The sequence below is a fragment of the Phragmites australis genome, chromosome 6 (genome assembly GCF_958298935.1).
Source record: "Phragmites australis chromosome 6, lpPhrAust1.1, whole genome shotgun sequence".
Taxonomy (NCBI): domain Eukaryota; kingdom Viridiplantae; phylum Streptophyta; class Magnoliopsida; order Poales; family Poaceae; genus Phragmites; species Phragmites australis.
The window spans coordinates 40,124,021-40,151,431 of NC_084926.1; the positions used below are offsets into that span (position 1 = coordinate 40,124,021).

Here is a 27,411-nt window from a genome sequence, read left to right on the forward strand (position 1 = left end):
CTCGACAGTTGGCGCGTCAGGTAGGGGGGCGTGTTTCTACATTTTGGTAGGTGTTGAAGATTATATTGGGCTACCCATGGTCGGATCCACGGTAACCGTTGAGTCCCGTTTTGAGGACACCTGTCACCGCGATGTGTTCGTCATAGATACGACACAGATGAGCCTGATGTACTCTAGGAATGAGACACCGAACCGGGAAGTTTGCATGATAGTTCATGCAACAAGGGGCAGTAGAGGCTTTCGTATTCCAGGTGCCGATGATGATCCCCATCCACGTGCCCAGAGGGGAATCAGACCAGCGCCGGACACAGGGATACTCTAGCATAGCCTTAACCACAGCAGCATCGCTCGAAGGAGCTGTTGCAGAGGACCCAATCTTTAGCGGTGTCGTTACCAAGGTTGTCACGCTGCACGAATGTTGCCCCCCTCGTGATATGTAATCACTTCACTCTTGACAGCTCGACTATGAGGTCATGACGCCTGCATAGAATCTGCAGACCGTGCGAATGCTTCATAGCCACCCACCGGTAGCAGTACCGGAGGGTTCGCCAGTTGCGCCATGATTGTGTGACCTCGCCCTCCTGGTTGAGATCGCCCGACGCCAAACTACGACGGCAAACATCATGTCTGTCACTAAGACTGGTAAAGGTTGCGATCGCCAAGAATCGCGGCAGCCCCCACGGCAGGAAAGATCCCGTCCTCCCTCGGTAATGGGGAGCGCTCAGAGACCCCCGCCGTGTTGGAACAGGCAACCCTCTGGCTTGCGTGACTCTCTACGCCAACGTGACCTTCGCGACGTGATCCAGAGCCAGATGGCCATGCGAGACCAAGAGGACCATGCTCGATGAGAGCAGGAAAAGGGCAAGTAGACCTACCACTCACCTCCCCCACGTAGGGAGGCGTCAGATTCCTCCATCCTGTCACCAGAACCGCGTGACTGTCGTCTCTCTCCCCGAGCACGCGCTGTCGCCTATCAGCGGGTGACTCCCCGTTATGCAATTGGGTGCAACGTCCTATCAGCCCGCTTTCGAGAGGTGCGCTAGCCGAACAAGTTTCGGCCGGTCCTAGCCGAAAAGTATGATGGCTCGATCAACCCTGAGGAGTTCATGCAGATCTATACCACCATGGTACAGGCCGTGGGAGGCCACGGGAAAGTCATGGCCAACTACTTTCCGACCGTCTTGACCAGTTCAGCCTTGTTCTGGCTTATGAACCTACCCCGTGAGTCGGTTCGTTCTTGGAAGGATCTATGTGACTAGTTTATCGCCATCTTCCAGGGGACCTATGCTTGACCTGGGGTTGAGGATGATTTGTATCAAGTCAGATAGCGACAAAGTGAGTTGTTGCGAGACTTCATTCGACACTTCACCAAGCGTCGAAATACCATTCCAAGGATTATGGGTGAATTCGTGGCTATAGCATTCAAGAGAGGGGTCAGAGACCAAAAGATGGTCGAGAAGCTAGCCACTAAGGAAATCCGAAGCACTACTGAGCTCTTCGAGCTCACAGACAAGTGCGCACAGGTTGCCAAGGCCCGAGAGCGTCAGATTGACGCCAGGTTGCGGCTAACCTTCGACCAGCCTGCCTCCTCCAAAGGGGTCGGTCGGAAGGAGAAAAGGAAGAACAAACGTAAGAAGGAACCGTCCAACATCATGGTGGTCAAGTAGACCGACCAACCGCGCCAACACTTCGAGAAGAGGGAGGGGAAGAAGGGTTGTGGCTACTGCCCAATCAACCGCACAGATGCCCACGACCTGACCGAGTGTAAGGTCGTGCGGGGCATCATCGATAAGGAGCTTGGAGAGCGTAAATCCAGGCACGACGAAGATGGTGAGGATGGGACTGACCCCGACCAGTCGGCACTAGGGTACCCAGTAGGTCAATTACATGGTCCACCACATCTTCGGGGGTGTCGTGATATATTACTCAAATAGGGAATACAAGTCGGTAATCTAGGAAGTGTGAGCGACCACGCCGGGCCCAAGTCCACGTTTGAAGTGGTCGGAGGTACCCCTTACCTTCAGTCAGGCCGACCACCCTATGAAGAGGAGGTTGATGGAGCTACCCTATTCTGATCGAACCCACCATTTAGAAAATCCGACTGGGTCATGTGCTGATCGATGGAGGGAGCTCGATCAACCTCCTCTTTGCTGATACGCTGGACGCCCTACGAATCACAAGGGGCGCGTTGAAACCATCTCCCCACTTCTTTAGGATTACCCCGAGCTCTTCAGCTAAGCCCTTAGGGCGAGTCGAGTTGCTCGTCACTTTCGGCTTGCCAAGTAACTTCAGGACCGAAAAGGTCCCGTTTGATGTGGCGGACTTCAGGACCGCTTATAACGTGATCCTAGGGTGACCAACGATGGCCCAGTTCATAGCTGTCGCTCACTACGCATATCAGGCGATTAAGATTCCTGGTTCGACCGAGGCCATCACCATCTTTGGCAGCTCAAAGACCGCCCTGCACTGCAACAAGAGGAGCCTCGACATGGTCGAGCTAACTCCTGGGTCATAGCAAGAGAATGCTACGCCTAGTGCCCGCTCGGTGAAGGTTCATGTCGCCGCCAGCCAGGATGAGCAGCTCGAGGCAGTATGCCTTGATGACTCTGACCCGACCAGGACGATCTAGATCGGGGTTGTTCTGGACCCCGAAAAGGAACTCATGCTCATCACTTCCCTCTAGATGAATACTAACATCTTTTCATGGACTCTGTATTATATTCTCGGAGTCCCTAGGGACATGATCGAGCACATGTTGTCCATGCGACCTAACGCGCGACCAATCAAACAAAAAGCGCATCGGTTTGCAGCCGACCAAAAGGAAGCACTTCGTAAGGAAATCGACAAGCTCCTGGAAGCAGACTTTATCTGAGAAATACAATACCCAAAGTGGCTAGCTAATCCAGTCATAGTCCAAAAACACAATGGTAAGTGGAAGATGTACGTCGACTTCACTGACCTTAACAAAGCATGCCCAAAAGATTACTTCCCTCTACCCCGGATTCACTAGCTTGTTGACTCAACCGCTGACAGATATCTTTTTAGCTTCTTAGATGCCAGTTCGGGGTATCAACAGATTATCATGCATAGGGAAGATAAGGAGAAGACTGCTTTTGTGTCACCCTTCGGGGTCTTTTGTTATTTAAAAATGCCTTTTCGTTTGAAGATTGTCGGTGCCATTTACCAGCGTTGTATTCAGCTCATTCTTCAAGCACAGCTTGGTAGAAACATCTAGGCTCTGTTGATGATGTGGTCGTAAAGAGTAGAACCAAGGACGACTTGGTCACATACCTCTAAGAAACATTCAACAACCTTCGGAAGTACCACACAAAATTAAACCATGAGAAGTGCACGTTTGGAGTCCCATCAGGGAAGTTTCTCGGGTTCCTCGTTTCCAATCGAGGGATAGAGGCAAACCTTGACAAGATCAGAGCCATCGACCGGATGAAATCTCGAACCAGGATAAAGAAAGTCCAAGAACTAATAGGATGTATGGTAGCTTTGAGAAGGTCCATCTCAAGGCTGGGAGAGAAGGGGTTAGTGCTCTTCAAGCTCCTAAAGAAGAGCGACCATTTCCAATGGACCCCAGAAGCGGAAATGGCCCTCCAAGATCTAAAAAGGTATCGCTCTTCCCCTCTTGTACTGACTGCACCTCGACCAAACAAGGAGCTCTTGCTCTATGTTGCAGCTACCCCACAGGTCACAAGCACGGTACTGGTCGTCTAGCGAGAAGGACTTCAGCGACCAATATACTATGTTAGTGAGGTCCTACATGACACGAAAACTCGATACCCATAGACTCGGAAGCTGTTATATGCCATTCTGATGAGATGGCATCCGCTGGTAGACCATTAGATGATGAAGAGATGATCTCGTACATCCTCATCGACCTTGACATTGATTTCAACCCAGTCGTGCCGGCCATAGTTGCACGAGTTGAACCTATTACGGTCAAGGAGATTTACTCTCAGCTTCTAAGCTTCGAAACAAAGGATGGACTTGCTATAAGGGAGCTTTGAGTCATCTATTAATGTGGCTTCACATTGTGGCAGAGGCAATAACTGTGGCCACAGCAATGATAGAGGGCCTGGCAGTCGCTCTTACAACCCTCAGTCCAACAATAATGGAGGTGAAGGCAACAGGCAACAATCCACAACACATGCCCAAGTGTTAGTTGTGTTACAAAAACAGGCACACTGTAGCAACGTGTTGGAATCGATTCAATCCTGACTTTGTTCCAGATGAAAGAAGTGTTGCAGCTGCTACAAATTTGTATGGAGTGGACACAAATTGGTATACCAACACTGGTGCTACATATCATATCACCAATGAACTTGACAAGCTGGTTGTTCATGACAAGTACACTGGTAAAGATCAGATAAAGACTGCAAGTGGTACATGTATGAACATTAATCATATTAGGCATGCTACTATTTATACCCCTAGGCATAATCTTCGCTTAGCCAATGCCCTCCATATTCCTCAAGCTTCCAAAAATTTGATTTATGTTCATCATCTTGACGCTGACAATAAAGTCTTTCTTGAATTTCAACCTCGTTTTTTCTTGATTAAGGATCAGGCAACAAAGAGAGTTCTTCTTCGAGGCACATGTAAAGGAGGCTTGTATCCCTTCTCTTCTCAATCTGTCGATCCCGAGAAACAAATGTGAGTGTGGTTAAACCCTACTCTGCAAGGTGGCATAATCGTTTTGGTCGTCATTCATCTCAGGTCATTCATCAAGTCATATGTAGGCATAGTCTTCCTTGTTCTAGTGAAATAAACAATGATTGTCTGTGACGCATGTTAGCAGGCCGAGAGTCACCTATTACCCTATCCTAAGTCATATAGTATCTCTAATGTTCCCTTAGAACTTGTGTTCTCGGATGTCGGATTCATTGATGATTTTAGCATATTTACATGGATATATTTGCTTAAGCACAAGTTTGAGGTCTTTCATAAATTCCTTAAGTTTCAAAATCTTGTTGAAAGGATGTTCAATAAGAAAATTATTGCCATGCATACTAATGGGGTGGGGAATATGAAAAATTGTATTCCTTCTTCCAAAAAGTTGGCATTACTTATCTCATGTCCCCACGCGCATCAAAAGAAACAAATCTGCTGAACGCAAACAACATCATATAGTACAGGTTGGCTTGTCTATCTTGGCTCATGCACCTATAACTCTAAAATTCTAGGATAAAGTTTTTCTTAGTGCCACATATCTGATTAATTCAATACTCTACTCCATTAGAGCTCTTATTTCGTTAAACTCCTGATTATTCATCTATGAGGATCTTTAGTTGTGCCGGTTGGCTAAACCTTCGTCCCTACAATTTTCGAAAATTGCACTTTCGCTTCAAAAGATGTGTTTTTCCCGGCTATAGTAATTTACATAGAGTTCAAATGTCTTGATGTCACTTCAAGCCGTGTGCATATTTCTAGAGATATTATTTTTTATGAGAACGTATTTCTGTTCTCTCAGCTTCATCCCAATGATGATCCTCGCCTTCGATATTAAATTCTACTTATTCCATCTAATCCTGATCCTGATCCTGCGTCTGAGGGTGTAACAAAAGCCAGCTCATTGGTTAGACCAACTCTAGCAGTCGAGTTAGTACGGTAGCATTGGAAATCGATCTCCTGTACCTACCTCACCCGATGCTACAGTGAGCTACAGTGTTATGGAGAGAGAGGGTGTCGGTCCGTATTTTTGTGGGCTACTGTAGCAGTACGCGTCACTGTAGCAGTGCTGTTTATAGTGCTACCAGTGGGTCCGGAGAGAGAAAAGCACCGTCGGATACTGCAACAGTACTGTAGCACAATGAAGCATACTGTTCGCAGAGGCTGAGTCCGCTGGAGATAGCCTCACAGCAGGACCGGAGAGAAAAAAAAAAAGTAGAAGTTAGAAAATTGAAAGTTGCTGGAGATAAAAAAATAAAGAACGTTATAATAGTGATAGAGAATATTATAATAGTATTTTTAAAAATAAAAATTTAATTAACTGTCGAAGATAACCTTAATGTCCTAATCCAGAAATTATTATTGTATTGGAGGCTTTTTATCCTATGGAGCTCAGAGGCAGGCGTACTATTTTCAATGTGGTCCGGCGCATCTATCGGCCTCTGGTCCTGCTGACGTGCGGCAGGTGTCAGCTCCGGTCGATGCTCCTGCCATGCATGGCGGTCAGGTGCCAGCTCCGGTCGGTGCTCCTGTCTTGGGACCCGAGCAAGGGGAGCAGAGCACCGGGCACGGGGGCCCGGCGCCGGCGCTTGTGCGTCAGAGCCCAGCCTGCTCAGCCTGCCAGTCTGCTGTGAGGGTTGCTGTAAGGGATAAATGCAAAAACCCCCCCAAAAGTCACTTGGATTTTGACTTTCCCCCCCAAAAGTTGTTTTGTTGCAAAAAAACCCCTCAAAGGTTTGATTTTGTTGCAAAAACACCCCCAAAAATTCAAAAAAATTTAAAACAAATCACAAAAAATTCTAAAAAAAACTAGAGACAATTATAAGACCTTTTGTGAAATTTGTTTTCAAAAATAATATCCTTTGCATCATATTTCATGGAGAGTAAGTTTGAAAAAAAAGAAAAACGTGCAACTCATTTATTAATTCGAGTTAAATGCATAGTTAATTATTTACTAATCCAAAAATCATGAAACAAAATTTTTTAGTCTTCTTACATGATCCTCTATCTTGTAAAAATACATGAAATCTTGAAATAGTTATCGTAACGTGCAGGATTCAGTAAATGGGTTGCAGATAGATTAATTCATAACTAATCCATAACACCCCCAAAATTAGTGAAACCACTTTTATTAGTTTACTTAAACAATTATTTGTGTAGGAAAAATAATGGTAGACATAAAAAAGTTAAAATAACATGAGTTAATAAATGAGCTGCACATTTTTCTTTTTTTTCCAAACTTCCTCTACATGAAATATGATGCAAAGGATATTATTTTTGAAAACAAATTTCACAGAAGGTCTTAGAATTGTCTCTAGTTTTTTTTAGAATTTTTAAATGATTTTTTTATTTTTTTGAATTTTTAGGGGGTTTTTTGCAACAAAGTCAAACTTTTGGGGGGCTTTTTGCAACAAAACAACTTTTGGGGGGGAAAGTCAAAATCCAAGTGACTTTTGGGGGGTTTTTTTGCAGTTTTCCCTTGCTGTAAAGATAAGATAGTAGTTAATTTTTATTACTATGGGATCTGTAGCTGTAAAGATAAGATAGTAGTTAATTTTTATTACTATGGGATCTGTAAGATATAGAAATGAGTGGGGTAAATCTAGAGTTGATGTGGAGAAAAATCTTTTTAATGTAGAGTTAACATGTTTTACTAATCCATATCATAAACAATTAAAGTCAACATATAAGATAAAGGAGGTTGATGCTCCGTACATGAGCGTTGGGAGTACGAGAAAAAAAAGCCAAGTACCGAGAAGAAGGTGTTCGAGGCTGCGAACAGTGGCTCCCGAGTACCTAAGTCTCCCGAGGATACAAGGAAAGTCAGTTCAGGAAGAGAGTGCTCGGGGTCATGAACAGTAGCCCCCGAGCACTCGGTTCCCCGAGGACTAAGAAAGGGCATATTCGGGAGAGAGTGCTTGGGGCGGCGAACAGTGACCCCCGAGCACTCGGTTCCCCGAGGGCCTAAGAAGTCCTTCGCCGGTGGCCCCCACAGAGGCTCAACGGTGAGGTGTCAACCAGTGAAAGGCCCGATCCTGTATTTAAGAGGGTGTGTGGCCTGTCACCTCCAACTGCTCCCCCACTGTCGGTGAATCAGGAACCAGGGGTCCCCGAATCCCGAGGCCAGGCCAGCAATCCGCCACGTGGCACCTTCCCGCGAGGTTCATCTCCGCGAGGTAAAAAAGACTAAGTCCCGGGAGAGGCGCTCGGGACCATGAACAGTGGTCCCCGAGTACCCAGGTTCCCCGATAATCTGCGAAGACCAAGTGACCAGGAAGAGAGTGCTCGGGGTAATTAACAGTGGCCACCGAGCACTCAAGTCCCCCGACGACTAGAAATACCGAGTGCCAGGAAGGGTGTGCTCGGGGCTACGAACAGTGGACCCCGAGCACCCGAGTACCCTGAGGACTCAAGGAAGGTAGTTCCGGGAGAGAGCGCTCGGAGTTGCGAACAGCGGCCCTCGAGCACTCAGTTCCCCGAGGACCCGAACAGTCGATTCCGGGAGAGAGTGCGCGGGGCCGTGAACAGTGGCCCCCGAGCACTCGGTTCTCCGAGGACCAAGAGAGGGCGTTCCCAGGAGAGAGTGCTCGGGGAGGTGAGCAGTGACCCCCGAGCACTCGGTTCCCCGACGGCCCAAAAAGTCCTTCGTTGGTGGCCCCCACAGAGGTCCAGCGATGAGGTGTCAACCAGTGAAAGACCCGATGCCGCATTTAAGAGCGTGCATGGCCTGTCACCTCCAACTGCTCCCGCCACGCTCGGTGTCAGTCCCTGCCATATTCTGGCAGAAGGGCGTGGGTTCATTTAATGCACGGGTTCCATCCCGCGTCATCCGGTGTGCCTCGAGATAGCATCGCAAGGCCCGAGGTGCCCCACCTGCCACCCTGCTGTGTCAGACGTACAAGACCGAACGGCCACGCCGGGCCGCTCTGTGGCTGCCCGGTGGGCCCTCTCCACAGCGCCCGTTGCCAGCGCCATCATGACGACCGAAGACCGGGTGAGGGGCGCGTTTTCAACCCCCCGTCACTTCGCGCAGATGTCATAATGACTACGTTCCCATTTATGGCGCCTTGGAACTCGTGCCCTCCCTTTCGGGGCACGCCACCGCTGGTGAGTATTTAAGTGAGTTGGCGGGCACGGACAAAGACAACCCTTGATGGAAGAACTCAGAGACACTTGCTCAGAGACCGAAGAACATCTTCGTACAAGCATAGAAGCTGAGACCAACGAAGAACAAGGAGCCCGAGGCTCTAGGATAGACAAACATTCTTGTAACCGGCACATTCCTGAGAGACATTCTCAGGGCATTTATAGCATCCACACAGGAGTAGGGTATTATGCTCAGTGCGGCCCGAACCTATCTAAAAATCCCTCCATTGTATTTACTGCATTCTGCATAAGATCATTCCACCCCACCTGCCATCGCATTTACATCCATTTATTTCTCCCACAAACATATTCAGAATCATCCCACCGGCCGAATCTCAAAAAGGGGTCCCTCATGATCCCTGCGATAGGAGTTAACCCTTCGACATCCACGCTTACTGTCAGTCCCTGCCACAGCCTGGCAGGGAGGCGTGTGGACATTTAATGCACGGGTCCCATTGCGGGACATCCGGCGAGTCTCGGGATAACATCACGAGGCCCAAGGCACGCCGCCTGCCGCCCTGCTGTGTCAGGCCTGCTCGGACCGGGCGGGCACATCGGGCTGCTCGGTGGCTGCCCAGTGGGCCCTCCCCGCGGCGTCCGTTGAAGAACGATATGATGACCTACAAGACCGGACGGGGCGCGTTTTCAACTCTCCCTGTCACCTCGCGCAGCAGCCCATGATGGTTGCTTTTCATTTATGACGTCTTGAAACTTGCGCCATCTCTTTCTGGGCACGCTACCGCCCCAGCGGGTATTTAAGGCGGGGCGGGCTCTCCGGTGAAAGAGGGACAGGGTCAAGTTAAGCAAGACAAAGGTTCAGTAGAACCAGAGAAGAAGTCGAAGACAACATCAAAGACAAGCAAAAAACTCAGATCACCGAAGAACAAGGAGCTCGAAGCTCTAGACTAGACAAATATTCTTGTAACCCAGCAAACACTTAGAGAAACATTCTCAGAGCATTTATAGCATACACACAGAAGTAGGGTGTTACACTCAGTGCGGTCCGAACCTGTCTAAAAACCTCATGAGCATTTACTACTTCCTGTACCCGATCCTTCCATTCCACCTGCATCGTATTTACGCCCATTTATTTCACCCACAAAACAGATTCAGAATCATCCTCCGGCCGAATCTCAAAGGGGTCTCTCCGGATCTCCGCTTGAGAAGTTCACCCTCCGACACCTTCGTCCCTACAATTTTCGAAAATTACGCTTTTACTATAAGAAATGTGTTTTTTTAGGCTATAGTAATTTACATAAAGAGTTCAAATATTTTGATGTCACTTCAAGCCGTGTGCATATTTCTAAAGATATTATTTTTTATGAGAACGTATTTCTGTTCTCTCAGCTTCATCCTAATGATGATCCTCGCCTTCGATATGAAATTCTACTTATTCCATCTAATCCTAATCCTAATCCTGCGTCTGGGGTGTAACAAAAGCTAGCTCATTGGTTAATGTCCCTGTGTCGGCTAATCCAGAAATTATTATTGTATTGGAGGTTTTTTATCCTATGCAGCTCAGAGGCAGGCGTACTATTTTCAATGGCGGTCCGGCGCATCTATCTGCCTCTGGTCCTGCTGACGTGCGGCAGGTGTCAGCTCCGGTCGATGCTCCTGCCATGCATGGCGGTCAGGTGCCAGCTCCGGTCGGTGCTCCTGTCTTGGGACCCGAGCAGGGGGAGCAGAGCACCGAGCACGGGGGCCCGGCGCCGGCGCCTGTGCGTCAGAGCCCAGCCTGCTCAGCCTGCTGTGAGGGTTGCTGTAAAGATAAGATAGTGGTTAATTTTTGGGAAAACTGCAAAAAAACCCCCCCAAAAGTCACTTGGATTTTGACTTTTCCCCCCCAAAAGTTGTTTTGTTGCAAAAAGCCCCACAAAAGTTTGACTTTGTTGCAAAAAACCCCCTAAAAATTCAAAAAAATAAAAAAATCATTAAAAAATTCTAAAAAAAACTAGAGACAATTCTAAGACCTTCTGTGAAATTTGTTTTCAAAAATAATATCCTTTGCATCATATTTCATGGAGAGGAAATTTGGAAAAAAAAGAAAAATGTGCAGCTCATTTATTAACTCATGTTATTTTAACTTTTTTATGTCTACCATTATTTTTCCTACACAAATAATTGTTTAAGTAAACTAATAAAAGTGGTTTCACTAATTTTGGGGGTGTTATGGATTAGTTATGAATTAATCTATCTGCAACCCATTTACTGAATCCTGCACGTTACGATAACTATTTCAAGATTTCATGTATTTTTACAAGATAGAGGATCATGTAAGAAGACTAAAAAATTTTGTTTCATGATTTTTGGATTAGTAAATAATTAACTATGCATTTAACTCGAATTAATAAATGAGTTGCACGTTTTTCTTTTTTTTCAAACTTACTCTCCATGAAATATGATGCAAAGGATATTATTTTTGAAAACAAATTTCACAAAAGGTCTTATAATTGTCTCTAGTTTTTTTTAGAATTTTTTGTGATTTGTTTTAAATTTTTTTGAATTTTTGGGGGTGTTTTTGCAACAAAATCAAACCTTTGAGGGGTTTTTTGCAACAAAACAATTTTTGGGGGGGAAAGTCAAAATCCAAGTGACTTTTGGGGGGGTTTTTGTATTTATCCCTTAATTTTTATTACTACGGGATCTGTAAGATATAGAAATGAGTGACGTAAAAATAAAGTTGATGTGGAGGAAAAAAAATTTAAGTGGAGGAGAATCTTGCTTTTAATAATCCATATCTCAAGCAAATAAAGTCAACATATAAGATAGAGGATGTTGATGCTCCGTACATGGGCGTTGGGAGTTTCCACCTATAGAAGATAATTCCCACCTATAAAAGATAATAGAACTCTATTCGCTTCTTGTTCTTATGATTTTTCATCTTTTTTATTACTTGTCTAGTTAAAAACGTTTTTACTTAGATAAAAAAATACAACTTATAATTATACTTAAAATTACATGATTTCATTAGAAACTATAGAATTTTGTTTGTAATATTTAACATGCTTCCTCAAGTGCCTCGTTCCATTTGTATAACTAGCATCTAATTCATTATTATATATATTATACTTAGCAAATCTTACATATTCCCTGTTAATTTCTCTAAAGGACTTCTCAAAATGTTGCTACACCTATAACCATGGACACGAGTTTTTGGCGTCTTGATTCATGAATGGAAAATTGAAAATATAGAATTGATTTGTTGAAATGGGAAGTGGCTTTGGAGTTTGGATCAGTGGAAGTTTGGTATGGACGGATAGTGGCTATTTATAGGCTAAGATGAGAGGTAGCTGGCGGGTCCCGGGTCACTTTTAAAAAAAATAAAGAAAAATCATAAATTTTTTTTAGAAATAATAAGGATACATAATTAATTCTAAAAATGAGCTTTATTGATAGATTGTCCCATTGAAAACCTTTCTAGCAAAGGAAAAACCTAGCTCAGAAAATTGGAAATTACAGTCCTCATCAACATCTAGATGCAAATTTTCAAATGAAGCTTGAAGCTCAGTGTTATCTGCAGTGTGTTGCATTCGCGCTTTAACTTATTCTCAGTCTTTTACTATGGTGAGTATTTTCACCATCTCACTTGTGAGATTTAGTCTTCTCCCTTCGATTATTCTTCCAGTAAGGCTGAATGTAGCCTCAGAAGAAACTGTAGATACGAGAACCGTTAATAAATCTCATGCTAACAGTGAAAGCACTAGATATTTCGTCTTGTGCTTATACCATCATTGCAGTATGTTAAATTTTCTTATTCATGATTGAATGATAACATCGATGTCGATGAAGGTAGTTAGCTTCCCTCCGGATGTTGGAATTCCAACGCTCGTAGTCGTAGACGATCGTGACGAAGAGTCTAAACTTTTTGATGAACAACTTCCACCAAATATTTTTTCCCCACGTTGTCGTCTTCTTACTTATTATGGGTGCTAGTGGAGGCCGTTGCAGGCGAACTCCGGCATACTTTGTTTCATATTTACTGTAAATATCTAATAACTTAGAATGAACATTAGTATAATAAATAGAATAATCATGGCCAAGAGCATCACCTAAAATTATGAGAACTCTAAAAAACTTGCGATTAGCTCTAGGATCTAAAATAAAGGCAAATACATACAACAAAGGAATTTCTTTTCAATATTTTAAAAATTTAAATTTTATAGGAACTACACAATCTCTTAGAAGATTGTCATTTTCATACATGTTTAAATGAATAGCAATTTCAACAATATTATGCACCATTAAACAAGATGTTGGATAATAAACTCACAGTTGAATCATAAAAAAAATCAATAAACTCTAGTATCCTTTCGGCAACATACCAACACGTTTTCGTAAGTAAAGTTTGACCTCCATGCTGATGATAGTGTGTATAAATAAACACATCAAATGTGCTCTTATATGGTATAATATTTTTTAGCATCAAGAAAGTAGAGTTCCATCTTACCGGTATGTCCACAGTAAACTTACGTGGATGCACACCCATTGCAACACAGTATTGCTTATATGCTGTAATTCGTTGGTTAGAGAATTTTACAAAGATATTGCAGTACGAAAATTATCTAGGTATTACGACAACCTCTTCAAACCGAATTTTACTATAAAATCGTTGATGTAACAAGAAAGATTCAGCATATATACTAAACAATGAAGTAAGAATATCCATGGCTCTAGAGTTTACATCGGTATTATCTAAAGTGATAAAAAATATTTTTTTTATAAGACCAAAGTCTTCAGCTACTTGAGATATTTTTTCAGCAATATTCTCACTCGCATGCGCGTTGTCAATCAACCTGAAACCTATTATTCTCTTTTCTAATTTCCAATCATTATTAACAAAATGAGCAACAACACTAAGATAATCCTCTTTAGCCCTACCTGCCCATATGTCCAAGGTCAAAGCAACTGAAAATGTACATGTTTGTAATATTTTTTTAAGCTTGCTACGACATGTATTGTAGTATTTTACCATATCCCTACTAGTTGTCTGTCTAGAAATATGCGTGAACCTAGGATTATGAGCTCGCTTAATGTAATCTTCAAATACAGGAAACTCACCGACGTTGAGTGGTAGATCCGCTCTTGCAATGAAGCGGCATAACTCTTTTTGAGCATTGGTAGAGTCATACTCCCAATGACGAATAGAGTCATCGGGATTGTACTACAGCACCTTCTCCTTCATGGTTGCTCCACTCTTTCGCTTGCAAGTTGTGGCGTATCTCTTCAAATATCCCGTTCTACTTGAGGGCATTACAGATAATTCATATTTGCAAATATAACACCTAGCATACCTGACACTTACCCCATCTTCCTTTTTGTAGAACCTTTTAAAGTCTTACCAAACTTCGGAAGTACCGCCTCTTGATCTTTTAGAGCCGGTGCTTGCTGATACGTGTGCACTTGTAAAGCCTGATAATGGAGGTGCTGCTACATCACCTGCATATAAACCAATCAGAAGTTCACCGTCAGGTCTATCATCACCTACAGCACTCGTATCAAAGGGGTTGTAATCCCTGTGAGTCCTTAGAGAAAAAAGCATGATCGGTGGATGTATTATGATCATGATCACTAGCATCCATAATCAATGTCAAATGGCACTAAAAAAATGCAAATATTCAGAGTTAGAAATAATCAAATAATAAAACTAACAATAAAACAAGAATGAACAACGATGCAAAAAAATCACGAAGATTTCGTCTACTTCAAGACAGCAAGATGACGGTTTTGGAATTGCTCGAATTATTGCCAACAATTCAAACTAATTTTACCAAATTGTAGCTAATTCTCAAGAACTTTGAGACAAGAATGAGAGGAGGAAACAAGAGTCAAGGGAGCAAATGGTGTTGGTGGTGTGGAATGGAAGGGAAATGTGGTCCTCTATTTATATGTGAAAATAGTGATTTTTGCAATATTTTTGAATTTTTTTGGAGCTCAAACAGTCACAAAACAGATACAAAATTAAAAAATACCGGGTTAATGGGTTAAACGTGTCGTCCGTGCCCCCGCGTGTTGGGCCCAAATGCAACGGCTACAGCCGGCCCAGGCGTGTCCGCTGGGTCGTGCTGTGCCAGGCCGGTCGTGCCGCCGCGCACCCACTGGGTCATGTCCCGCCCACTTGAGCGTGCCAACTGAGCCATCCCATGCCGGACCGGCTGTGCTTCCTGGGCCACCGCGTGCCAAGTGGTTGCGCCAGGCCATACCGTGCTAGGCCGGCTGTGCCTCCTGGGCCTCCGCGTGCCCGGGTAGTGCCTTGTCGGGCTATATCATGCCCGTGCTGGCCAAAAACGTCTAGGTCGAGCCATGCCAGCCTACCATGCCGCGCGCTCGGCCCAGGCACGACCTGAGGCCTCATGCTGTGCCGGCCAGGCCCGTCTAGGCTCGAGCAGAGCCATACTTGGGCTGTGCCAACAGTGTCATGATTCGAGTCGGCCCAGTAGGCACGATCTATTTGGACATCTTTATATATAGATGAAAATTGGTTTTACCTTACAAGGAAGACCGAAAGATATTATCTTTTCTAGATGAAGAGGAGCCTATTTGAACATGCAAAAGTAGGAATTTCATCCCAAAGGTAATGTTCATGCATGCTATTTCTCGTGCAAGGATGGATAGTGAAGGAAATTGTACATTTGATGGGAAAGTTGGGTGTTTTCCTATGGTTACATATGAAGTTGCCAAAAGGTCAAGTAAAAATCTGGTGACGGAAACCTTAGAAATGAAACCTAGAATGTCTATTACGAAAGAAGTGATGTGGCCCTTTATTATTGAGAAGGTTCTCCATGCAATTCGAGCAAAGTGTCCATCCGAGGACATTGGGAAACCAATATTTATCCAACAAGACAATGCTTGTCCTCATGTTGATCTTGATGATCCTTTTTTTTGTGAAGCATCACAATAAGTTGGATTCAATATTCAACTGATTTGTCAACCGCCAAATTCACCGGACTTTAATATCCTTGATTTGGGTTTCTTCTCTGCTATTCAGTCCATCCAATATAAGAAGGTTGCTAGAATGGTACCTGAGTTTGTTGTTGCTATTGAATAGGCATTCCAAGAGTATTCACCAATATTGTCGAATCAGATGTTCTCAATATTGTAGCTTGTCATGATAGAGGCTATGAAAGTAGGAGGTGGAAATAACTATAAGATCCCCCATGTCAACAAAGTTTCAGTAGAAAGAAAACGCAATCTTCCAACCCAAATGAAGTGTGATCTCAATTTGGTTCAGGAGATATGTAGGTAAATTGATGGATCAAATGGAGTTGATTCCGTTCATCTCTGTTAAGACTTAAGAAATGTTTGTTGGTTCATGTGAAGTTCAGATATCGATATTTTCCTTAAGGATGTCCCTTATGCACTTATTATTGTTGGAATATCCGTATGTAAAATCTCTTTTGATCCATGTAGATATGTATACAGAAGTTGTTTGCCGACATAAATATCTGTAGAGAAGTCTTTTGGTCCATATAAACACGTACTCTGTAGTACTCTGTATAGAGAAAGTATTTTGGCCAATGTATTCCTCTGTATAGAAAATTGGTCTGATCTCATTGCATTTGGAAAGCCGACATCTATTTGAGAGTATCAAAACATATAGATATCACTATAATTTTATTACAACATTCTAAGAAAATTGCTTCATAAAAACTAAACTCAGAGATAGGAGCAGAGTTCAAAAAACCGTCGGTAACCGCCCAAAAATCGCGATTACCGACCTTCTCGGTCCAGTCCGGTTTCAGAAACCGAACGGTAACCGAAATTTGAATTCAAAAAATTCGAAAAAATAAAAACAATTCAAAAAAAAATCTTAAAAAAAACTAGACACAATTCTAAGACCTTCTGTGAAATTGTTTTCAAAAATAATGTCGTTTGCATCATATTCTATAGGGAGAAAATTTGAAAAAAATGAAAAAAATTGAAGCGTGCGGCTCAGTTATTAACTCACGTTAAGGAAAAGTGTAACATGCAAACACATATTTTTCTTGTATAAAACGTATTTTAAGAGAATCTTTAAAATTGATTTCACTTTATTTAGAGTTTTATTAAATTCTCTATGATTTTTACAAAGTTCACAAGCATAAAGTGAATATGTTAAGAAATAGCACTGTAATTAACTTTTTCATGTCTACTATTATTTTTTCTACGTAAATCATAGTATAAATAAGCTAATGAAAGTGGTTTCACTAATTTTTGAGGTGTGATGGGTCAGTTATGAATTAATCTAGTCGCAACATATTTACACAATCATGCAAGTTACAATAACTAATTCATGAGTTAATGTATTTTTAAAAGATATAGGATCATGTAAGAAGACTAACAAAATTATTTTCATGATTTTTGGATTAGCAAAGAGTAAACTATGCATTTAACTTGGTTTAACAAATAAAATTTCTCACAGAAAATTTTGAACTTTTTTATGAGTATAAATACTTTTATAATGTAGATCATGTTACAAGAAAGCAAACAAAATTTGTTTCACTTGATTTGAAGCTCAGATGAATTAGTTATTGATTTTACAAGATTAAGCTCTTTTTTAGGTTTTTTGTTGAACTGCGCTGAAATTCGATAAAACCGCTCGATAAATCGAGAAAATCGAGCGGTTACCGACCCAAACCCCTCGGTAACCGACCAAATCAAAAATACGAGAAAATCGCTCGGTAACCGACCAAAACCGCTCGGTAACCGACTAAAACCGAGCGGTTACCGAGAGGGCAAAAACACGATTTTTTCGCAAAAATTCAAATTTTGCCGAATGAATTTTCTCCGAATTTTTTTGAATTTTTGACCGGTAACCGCGGTTACCGCGAGATTTCGGTTACCGACCGGAGCTCGGTTACCGAGCTTAACGTGAACCTTGGATAGGACTAACCTTTTATCATCAATGCTATTTTTCCATACAATTTTGGCACTTTGGCCTTGATTACATGCAGCTAGACAAGAGCACACCTAGAAATTTCTGTAAGGACCAGCAGTTGTACTTGGTTTGGGAGATGGAGGCAAAATTGAAAAAATTGTATTGGAAAGCGCACAATGATAAATATTTGGAAACAAATATTTTGATCAAAATGTCAGCTATTTGAAAACGGAGGAAGTACCGGTGGTATATGCAAGCCTACTACTCTTATTTGCTACTATGTCATCTCCAAATGAAATGCAAAAACTATCTCTTTAACTGGCTAGCTCTTACACAATCTTTAAAGAAATTAGGATCACATGTGTCCGTTTTATTAATCAGCCACCTCCTTCCTCACCTTATTCTCTCTCTACGTGGAAGCCATTGATTGGAGGGAGAAAGGAAGAGCTGGACAGATTGCTCAAGTGCTAGTTTAGACATGGATTTCCATAACGGACTAAATTAGGGATTTTCGTTTTCTTTAATGTGAAGGAATTTTTAAGATCATTCTAATTAGGACAGAATTATCTCTCTTTTCATTTTACGAATCCATTTAAAATGAAACTGTTGAAGATGAGAGAAAATAAAAAATAGAAACAAAAAGTAAAATCAGGAAAGTAATAAAATGAATAGAATATAGTTAAAAGATGTTCTTACTATCTCGTGTGCACGCGCTAGCTTTTAATTTTCCCAGGCTCTCTCCTCCACGCACACTAAAATCCGATATCAGCTCTCCTATCGCTAGCTGACGTGCCACTGTTGGAGCTGCTATAAGCGTTACACTGACGGAACCGTTCGGTATGGTTTTTTAATTACTACGGGAGAGCCTGAAAACATGGATGAAGCCTTAAGCAATAAATCCTGGAAAGAAACAATGGATGATGAATATGTAGCACTTTTTAAGAATAAAACATGCCACTTGGTACCTTAGAAAAAGAAGAAAATATTAGTAATTGTAAACGAGTCTATAAAATTAAATGTAAGGTTGATGGTATAATTAACAAATATAAAACTAGACTTGTTGAAAAGGGTTTTAAATAAAGATATGACATTAACTACGATATTATTAAAGCTGTTACAATTCATCTTCTGTTATCTATTACAGTGTCAAGATGATGGAATGTTCATTAACTAGATGTACAAAATATGTTTCTTCATAGTATTTTAGAGGATGATGTATTTATGAGGCAACCACCAAATTATCAAGACAAATCATTGTCACATTATATTTGCAAGTAAGACAAAACTTTAAATGGTTTAAAATAAACTCCTAAGGCATGGTACTCTCAACTGAATATGAAGTTACAAGAATTGGGGTTTATCCATCCAAAACTGACACCTCATTATTTTTCTCCAGTAAAAGCAATACCATAATATTCTTACTTATTTATGTTGATAATACAATTGTTGCAAGCTTGCAGGAAGCAACCGTAGTTCTACTTCAAGATCTCAACACTGACTTTGCATTGAAGGATTTAGGTGATTTACATTATTTCCTACTAATAGAAGTGAAAAAGATATGCAAAGATATTTTACTAACTCAAAAAAAAAATATTGCGGATTTATTGAAACATGCAGGGTTGATAAACTGCAAACCAATAGCTACACCTCTTTCTACCTCTGAAAAATTGTCAGCACATGAAGAAGAAGTGTTAGGGCCTGAAGATGCAACATGGTTCAAGAGTATTATTGGAGCCCTACAATACCTAACTTTGATACACCTGAATAATGCATTTTCTGTTAACAAAGTTTGTCAGTATCTTTATGCTTCTACTACTCAGTATTAGACAGCAGTGAAATGAATACTAAGATATTTAAGATATACTTTAGGAACATGTTTGAGAATCAGACCATCTGTTTCTATACTTGTTAGTGCTTTTTCTGATATAGATTAGGCTAATTGTTCAGATGATAAATGATCCATCGGGGGTTTTGCAATGTTTCTTGGTACAAATCTTATATCCGGAGTGCACGTAAACAAGCTAATGTGTCAAGATCTAGCACCAGAGCAGAATATAAATCTTTAATGAATGCAACGGGTGTGAAGTGTCCCATGGCAGCTAAATCGTGGTGTGATAATATTAGAGTAACTTATTTTTTAACTAATCCAGTGTTTGATGCAAGAACAAAACATATTAAAGTAGACTCAGAGAACATATTAAAGCTACTAGAAATTCAGTTTGTGCCTATACGAGATCAAATTGCTGATGGCTTCATCAAAACATTGGGAGTATGGAACTTGGAAGTATTTAGATACAATCTTAACGAGTGTAAGTTATAATTGAGGGGATGTTAGAGTAAACTCGTATTTAGATATAACCTTAACTTATGTAAGTTCTGATCGAGAGGGAATGTTAGAGATAAACCCAATTAGTATTGGTATTATATTCGTATTGTAACTCTTGCTGAGCGGTTTGGCCTGCATATAAATAAACATGACGCGGCCTCGGGGCAAAAATCCAAAATTAGACAATATACGCGACCGTATTTACCGAAATAGACAACATGTTAACGTATTTACAATTTTAGCATCCGTATTCGGTACACCGTGTGTCGAATATGGCACTGTAGCTTATATTCGGCACACCGTGTGCCGAAAATGACACTGTAGCACAGTATTTCGGCACACGGTGTGCCGAAAATGGACTGTAGCACAGTATTTCGGCACACCGTGTGCCGAAATACTGTAGCGTGTGCCGAAATACTGTGCTACAGTCCATTTTCGGCACACCACACTCCGAAAATGAACAGTACCGCGCGTGAACAGTAACAGCAGTGCGTTTGAATTTCGTTTTTCCTCTTTTTCAAAACGGTGGTCTTCTGTTACTCCAAAAATATTAAAACTTTTTTTATATATTCCATAATCCATGTGCAACCCATTTTAATTGGATTCACCGAAAAATCCTTTGTATATTTAAAACTAAAATTATTCAAAAAAGACTACTTTTATAACTTGTAATAATTTTTAGTGTCTCAAATAAACTCCCAAAAATCTAGAAAAATTCACTAATATTCTTATTATATGATGGACTAATTTCCAAAATTATTTTCAGCCCTATTTTATATGATGAAAAAGTGATTTCTTTTGTAATGCTTCATTTACATGAAATGATAAAAATACATATAAATAAAGCATTACAAAAGAAATCACTTTTTCATCATATAAAATAGGGCTGAAAATAATTTTGGAAATTAGTCCATCACATAATAAGAATATTAGTGAATTTTTCTAAATTTTTGGGAATTTATTTGAGACACTAAAAATTATTACAAGTTATAAAAGTAGTCTTTTTTGAATAATTTTAGTTTTAAATATACAAAGGATTTTTCGGTGAATCCAATTAAAATGGGTTGCACATGGATTATGGAATATGTAAAAAAAGTTTTAACATTTTTGGAGTAACAGAAGACCACCGTTTTGAAAAAGAGGAAAAACGAAATTCAAACGCACTGCTGTTACTGTTCACGCGCGGTACTGTTCATTTTCGGAGTGTGGTGTGCCGAAATACTGTGCTACAGTCTATTTTCGTCACACGGTGTGCCGAAAATTGTGCTACAGTGTCATTTTCGGCACACCGTGTGCCGAATATGAGCTACAGTGCCATATTCGACACACAGTGTGCCGAATACGGATGCTAAAATTGTAAATACGTTAATATGTTGTTTATTTCAGTAAATACGGTTACGTATATTGTCTAATTTTGGATTTTTGCCCGGCCTCGCAAGAGATAGATACGCTTACTCTGTATTAGCCAAATCTTACCAGGTACCACGCGAGCCTGCTACTCCCGGCGGACGCGCGCGCGGAAGGGATCACGGCGGAGGCGAGGAACGGCGTGCTGTACGTCACCGTGCCGCGCACCGGGGAGCGGAAGAGGAACGTCACCGAGGTGAAGGTTCAGTGAGGCGTGTGCAGTTGTTTTTGTGGATGCCGTGTGCCGTTGTGAAGTGGTTGTCGCAAGGCAGCCCCTGCTGTTTAAATGTGGAAATGTCAGATCAAGATCAGGTTCAGCTGGGGCTTGAGCGAGGATTTTTTTATTTTATATCTTTTAAATTCAAAAATTGTAAATATATATGTCGGTTCTAAAATTTTACAAATATATACTCTGTCGTCCTTAAATAGAAATAATTATCACCCTTAAGATGGGTGATAGCTTTTTCATAGACCTATACGGTGGGTAAAAATCTAAAATTAGACAATATATACGACCGTATTTGCCGAAATAGATAATATGTTAACATATTTACAATTTTAGCATCCGTATTCGGTACACCGTGTGTCGAATATGGCACTGTAGTTCATATTCGGCACATGATGTACCGAAAAAGATACTGTAACACCATTTTTGACACACAGTATATCAAAAATAGACTGTAGCACGTATTTCGGCACACCACCCTCCGAAAATGAACAGTACCGCGCGTGAACAGTAACAGCAGTACTTTTGAATTTCGCTTTTCCTCTTTTTCAAAACGGTGGTCTTCTGTTACTCCAAAAATGTTAAAACTTTTTTTACATATTCCATAATCTATGTGCAACCCATTTTAATTAGATTCACCGAAAAATCCTTTGTATATTTAAAACTAAAATTCTTCAAAAAAGACCATTTTTATAACTTGTAATAATTTTAAGTGTCTCAAATAAATTCCCAAAAATCTAGAAAAAATCACTAATATTCTTCTTATGTGATGGAATAATTTCTAAAATTATTTTCATCCCTAATTTATATGATGAAAAAATGAGTTACTTTGTAATGCTTCATTTACATGAAATGATAAAAATACATATAAATGAAGCATTACAAAAGAACTCACTTTTTCATCATATAAACTAGGGCTGAAAATAATTTTAGAAATTAGTCCATCACATAATAAGAATATTAGTGAATTTTTCTAGATTTTTGGGAATTTATTTGAGACACTAAAAATTATTACAAGTTATAAAAGTAGTCTTTTTTGAAGAATTTTAGTTTTAAATATACAAAGGATTTTTCGGTGAATCCAATTAAAATGGGTTGCACATGGATTATGGAATATGTAAAAAAAAGTTTTAATATTTTTGGAGTAACAGAAGACCACCGTTTTGAAAAAGAGGAAAAACGGAATTCAAACGCACTGCTGTTACTGTTCACGCGCGGTACTGTTCATTTTCGGAGTGTGGCGTGCCTAAATACGGTGCTACAGTCCATTTTCGGTATAGGGTGTGTCGAAAATGGTGCTACAGTATCATTTTCGGCACACCGTGTGCCGAATATGAGCTACAGTGCCATATTCGACACACGGTGTGCCGAATACGGATGCTAAAATTGTAAATACGCTAATATGTTATCTATTTCGATAAATACGGTCGCGTATATTATCTAATTTTGGATTTTTGCCTATACGGTGCTATAACCTTTGTCACCAGTTAGAAGGGTATGAGGGGTGGCATCAGATGCGGATGCCAACGTGGTCTTGTGGCCCATTGAAAATGTGACATGTCCTGTCACTTTTTTAACAGGCAGCAGTTAGTATGACATCATCTATCGCTTGCGATAAGAGTATATATTTATAAAATTTCAAAATAGATATATATATATATATTTGTAATTTTTGGATTTAAAAAATAAATAAATAAATCCTTGAGCGAGCACATGACTGAGCCTTCTCTGTTGGATCAGAAGAGCAACCAGAGTGTAGTGTCCCTCAGTTCCAGACACTGGAGCAGTTGGGCCGTTAACAAGACAGCCGGGCTCTCCATGTTGGGCGGGGGCTCAGCGTGAGTTGAAGAGTTTTTTTTTACAATATTTGTAAAAATAGTTGTCTACCGTCTTCTGAAAGGGATGTAGTCCTCTTAAAGGGTGGTAAGGAGTCTTTACTGCTCTCTGATAGGACAGGTAGGTCTAACCGCCCTCTCAAAGGGTGGGTAGGTTACAACCGCCCTCTCACAGGGCGGGTAGGTCTCACTCTAGTTTTTTTTTTAATTTTATATTTGTATATTGCTCAATATTTGTGGTTAAAAAGTGGCCAATACGGTATAATGGGAAAACGATATTTTGGAAAATATGGATCGTTGTACATATGTCGATATTTTGGACTAGTTTACATATTGTTAGGAGGATACAAAATCAATATTTGCGAACAAATTATATATGTGAAGCACTCGCAGCATATTACGCGGCAATGAGGTTACAAATGGCGACAAACATAAGATTATACATATGGTAAAAAATATTACATAGGACTGTAACCATGAAGACACAATAAAAAAAAGGTGGCATGTACGGTTCAAGTGCGCCGCTCCTAATCATAACATGCCTTAGTGAGTGGAAATATACCGGGTTAAATTAGATACTCTCTATTAAGTGTACCTACGATATTTGCTTTTTCGCAGGGCATCAGGACCTGCCGCCTTAGCGCAACGGGCCCTCTCCCGCTTCCTTGCCCTTTCAGCTTCGCGGGCCAAAGCCGTGATGTGGTCCTGTGTTGCCTTCCTCATGCGCTCTTCTTCTTGTTGCTTCAGGTGTAGTTCCTCTTGTTATTGCTTGTACTCCCGACGTGCGTAAGCTTCCCTCCTCCACCGCATGGTCATGTCAACCTACCGCTTCTGGTCTTCATTTTGCTCAATATCGAGCCATTCAATAAAGTCACAGATAGGTGAAGGAGACTGGACAAATAGAACAAGATGAGAGATTAGTAAAACAGTACGTGAAATCGGGAAAGATGTGGCTGATCTTTGTCGCTATACCGGTGGGTACTCATACGATCCATGTTGAGGTTTGTCGTATTGGTTCGTATTGGTAGTTGGCACTCATAAAGAAACGAAGGCCATATGTGTAGAAGATGTCCTGAGACTCGTGAAGCCTACAACGGTCACCATAGAAGCACATCGGTAGTTCAACCCCCTCGACTGTTGTCGCGCCACCGGCAAGCACCGACGGCGATAATTTTCGATTCCAATTGTTTTCCACGTCTAAACCGCCAATTTCCCATGTGCGCTTCACATGCTTTCTGGGTGTACCCCGGCGCAGCCCAGCCGGTGATGGCGGGGGACACGATTGATTAGTCTGCCGGGTCGCAACGCACTCCTTTTTTCTAGGCCTGGCACCGACGGCGCTGTGGCCTAGCGCGCCGGTTCGAGCCACTCGATCGTCGGCATCATGGCGTGTCGCGATAGCTATTATTTTTTATTTCTTTTAGCATTTTTTTAAAGATTTCATTTCTAGTTCTTGTTATCTCACAATACTTAAACTACCTCTTATTTTCTCTTCTTCAAAAATTAGTTTTATAAGATTCTTCTCTATATCAATAGAATTTCCAGTCATATCAATTTTATCTTCGTCTCACCGATTTCTCTACTTTTTATATATCACAATAATAAAAACTAACTATTATATATAAACATTAGAGCTATCCTACGCGAGCACGGCATGTGCCTGGATTCGCATCCTCTGATATAGCTAAAGTAATATTATCGATGAACAGTAGTGGTGACATTAATCCCTCAACCGCTAGATCTGAAACGGGCGCACCTGATTGTCTGCTACAGTAAAATAATACAAAATAATATACAGTAAAATAATACAAAATAATACAATAAAGTAATATACAGTAAATTACAGTACTGTATATCTATAAAAACAACTTTTAAGGAAAAATCAAAATTTAAGTGACTTTTAGGGAGTTTTTTATTTTTTCCTTATTTCGGTGATATTACTCCATAATGCCGAGGATGGAGTCCCATGTGCCCGCATGATCCGGACGCGTGCGCACGGGAGTGGAGGAAAGGCCGTTGTCTCTGTTCCTTCCTCGGATTAGCTGTACGCACGCAAAGATCGATGCGCCGTGCACCCTTTCTCTCTCTTCTTCTCTGAAATCTCTCCCGAATCCGTCCGTACACTGAAGAATGCTGGCCGCAGCGACGACGACGCTTCACCTGATGCTGCTAGCTTGGACGCCATGTGCTGGTAGATGCTCACAAGAGCGGGTGGGGCAAAGTAAGATTATGTCTTTAATTTTATTTATATACTCTATCCGTTTTAAAATATAGAATATATTATGATTTAAAAAATCAAATTTATAAATTTTATTTAAAAATTAATTAAATTATACACATGATTTAATATACAAAAGTTATATCCATATATCTGTATTTTATAAATTTTTTAATGTGATATTGATTTTAAAGAAATTAATATTATATTATAAAATAAATTAATAGTACAAGGAATTTTTTTAAAAAAAATTCAAATCTTAATACATCATATATTTTAAGACATATGGAGTGTGCTAAACGGTAACCACATAGATATATGTATGAACATGGTGTATATATGTAAGTGTGTGTCTAAGGTTAGCTCCAACAGAAACGGCAAATCGCCTCATATCACTGTACTGATTACCACGTTCTTCCTTTGTCGATTGGAATAGGGAGGAAAACTCTCCAACAGTGTCCGTATCTATCAGCACAGGGATACGAGCACAAGGCTCTGTTCGGTAAATTTATGGAAGCAAAAGTGAGTCTGTATCACTGTAGCTTCAGGATAGCTGTAGGTCTAAGGAATAATGGAAAGTAATGGAATGTAGGATATAGGTAGCCACCGGAGATGATAAAAATAAAAAATATTATAATAATATTAAAGGATGCTATAATAATATTATAAAAAATAAATTTTAAAGTATTTACTAAAGGTGCTCTAACTTAAGAAAAAACGGGCCGAGGGAACATACGCCAAACACGCTTCGTTTGGACGCCGAACCGATCTTTATAAATGACCGTGACCAGGTGCGCTGCATTCGGTTGTGATGATGGATTCCCATTGCGCGTTAGCTGGAAGCTTCCCGTCATTTATCGTCACTGGTTACATAATTAGATCGCTAAAGAATTGAAGCGTATAGTAGCATAAATCATTGATCAACTTGGTCGGTACAGAGGAATCATACCAACTTTAACAACTGACAAGAAAAGTTAAACATTATAATAGGTCACGCTGGTATTTATTTGTACAGTAATCTTCCTAGACTTTGAAAAGAAGGATTTCTCGTCCGAAGTAATTACATGTTATAAATAAATTTTTAATAATTTGATTACACGTAATTAAAAGATAACGGTTCAAGAGTTGTACTGGGCCAAAATACAAATTAGATAACATACGCGACCGTATTTATCAAAATAGACAACGTATCGTCGTATTTACAATTTTAGCATTCGTATTCGGCACCTCGTTTACCGAAAATTGACTTTCGATACACCGTATACCGAAAATACCATATTCGGCACACGGTGTGCCGAAAATGGTACTGTAGCACTATATTCGGAACACGGTATGCCGAAAATGGCACTATAGCACATGGATTATGGAACACGTAAAAAGTTTTAAATTTTTTGGAGTAACAGAAGACCACCGTTTTGAAAAAGAGGGAAAGCGAAATTCAAACGCACTGATATCACTGTTCATGTGCGGTACTGTTCATGACCGGTACTGTTTATTTTCGACATAAATGGCACTGTAGCCCATTTTCGGCACAACATGTGTTGAATACAGTGCCATTTTCGGCACACCGTGTGCCAATATGGTATTTTTGGTGTACGGTGTATCGAAAGTCAATTTTCGGTAAACGAGGTGCCGAATACAAATGCTAAAATTGTAAATACGATAATATATTGTCTATTTCGGTAAATAAGATCGCATATGTTGTCTAATTTTGTATTT

General features: G+C 40.8%; 1 protein-coding gene and 1 non-coding gene across 2 annotated transcripts; both read left to right on the top strand.

The window, feature by feature from the left end:
• Window positions 1-1,448: 1,448 nt before the first annotated feature.
• Window positions 1,449-21,624, top strand: LOC133923221 (23.6 kDa heat shock protein, mitochondrial-like). Its single transcript, XM_062368644.1, has 3 exons — window positions 1,449-1,629; window positions 1,744-1,867; window positions 21,486-21,624. The coding sequence occupies exons 1-3, from the start codon at window positions 1,449-1,451 to the stop codon at window positions 21,622-21,624; spliced, it is 444 nt and encodes a 147-aa protein (XP_062224628.1).
• LOC133923324 (small nucleolar RNA Z247) lies at window positions 3,849-3,987 on the top strand. The gene has a single exon (XR_009910582.1). It is a non-coding gene; the product is annotated as a small nucleolar RNA Z247 (small nucleolar RNA).
• Window positions 21,625-27,411: the final 5,787 nt, after the last annotated feature.

Excerpts from the sequence above, each read along its gene's own strand:
- LOC133923221 (XM_062368644.1), top strand. The coding sequence starts at position 1,449 with ATGGTCGAGAAGCTAGCCACTAAGGAAATCCGAAGCACTACTGAGCTC. Across the intron at positions 1,630-1,743 it reads GGAGAAAAGGAAGAACAAAC|ATGCCCACGACCTGACCGAG; the intron begins GTAAGAAGGAAC and ends TCAACCGCACAG. Across the intron at positions 1,868-21,485 it reads CCCGACCAGTCGGCACTAGG|GTACCACGCGAGCCTGCTAC; the intron begins GTACCCAGTAGG and ends AAATCTTACCAG.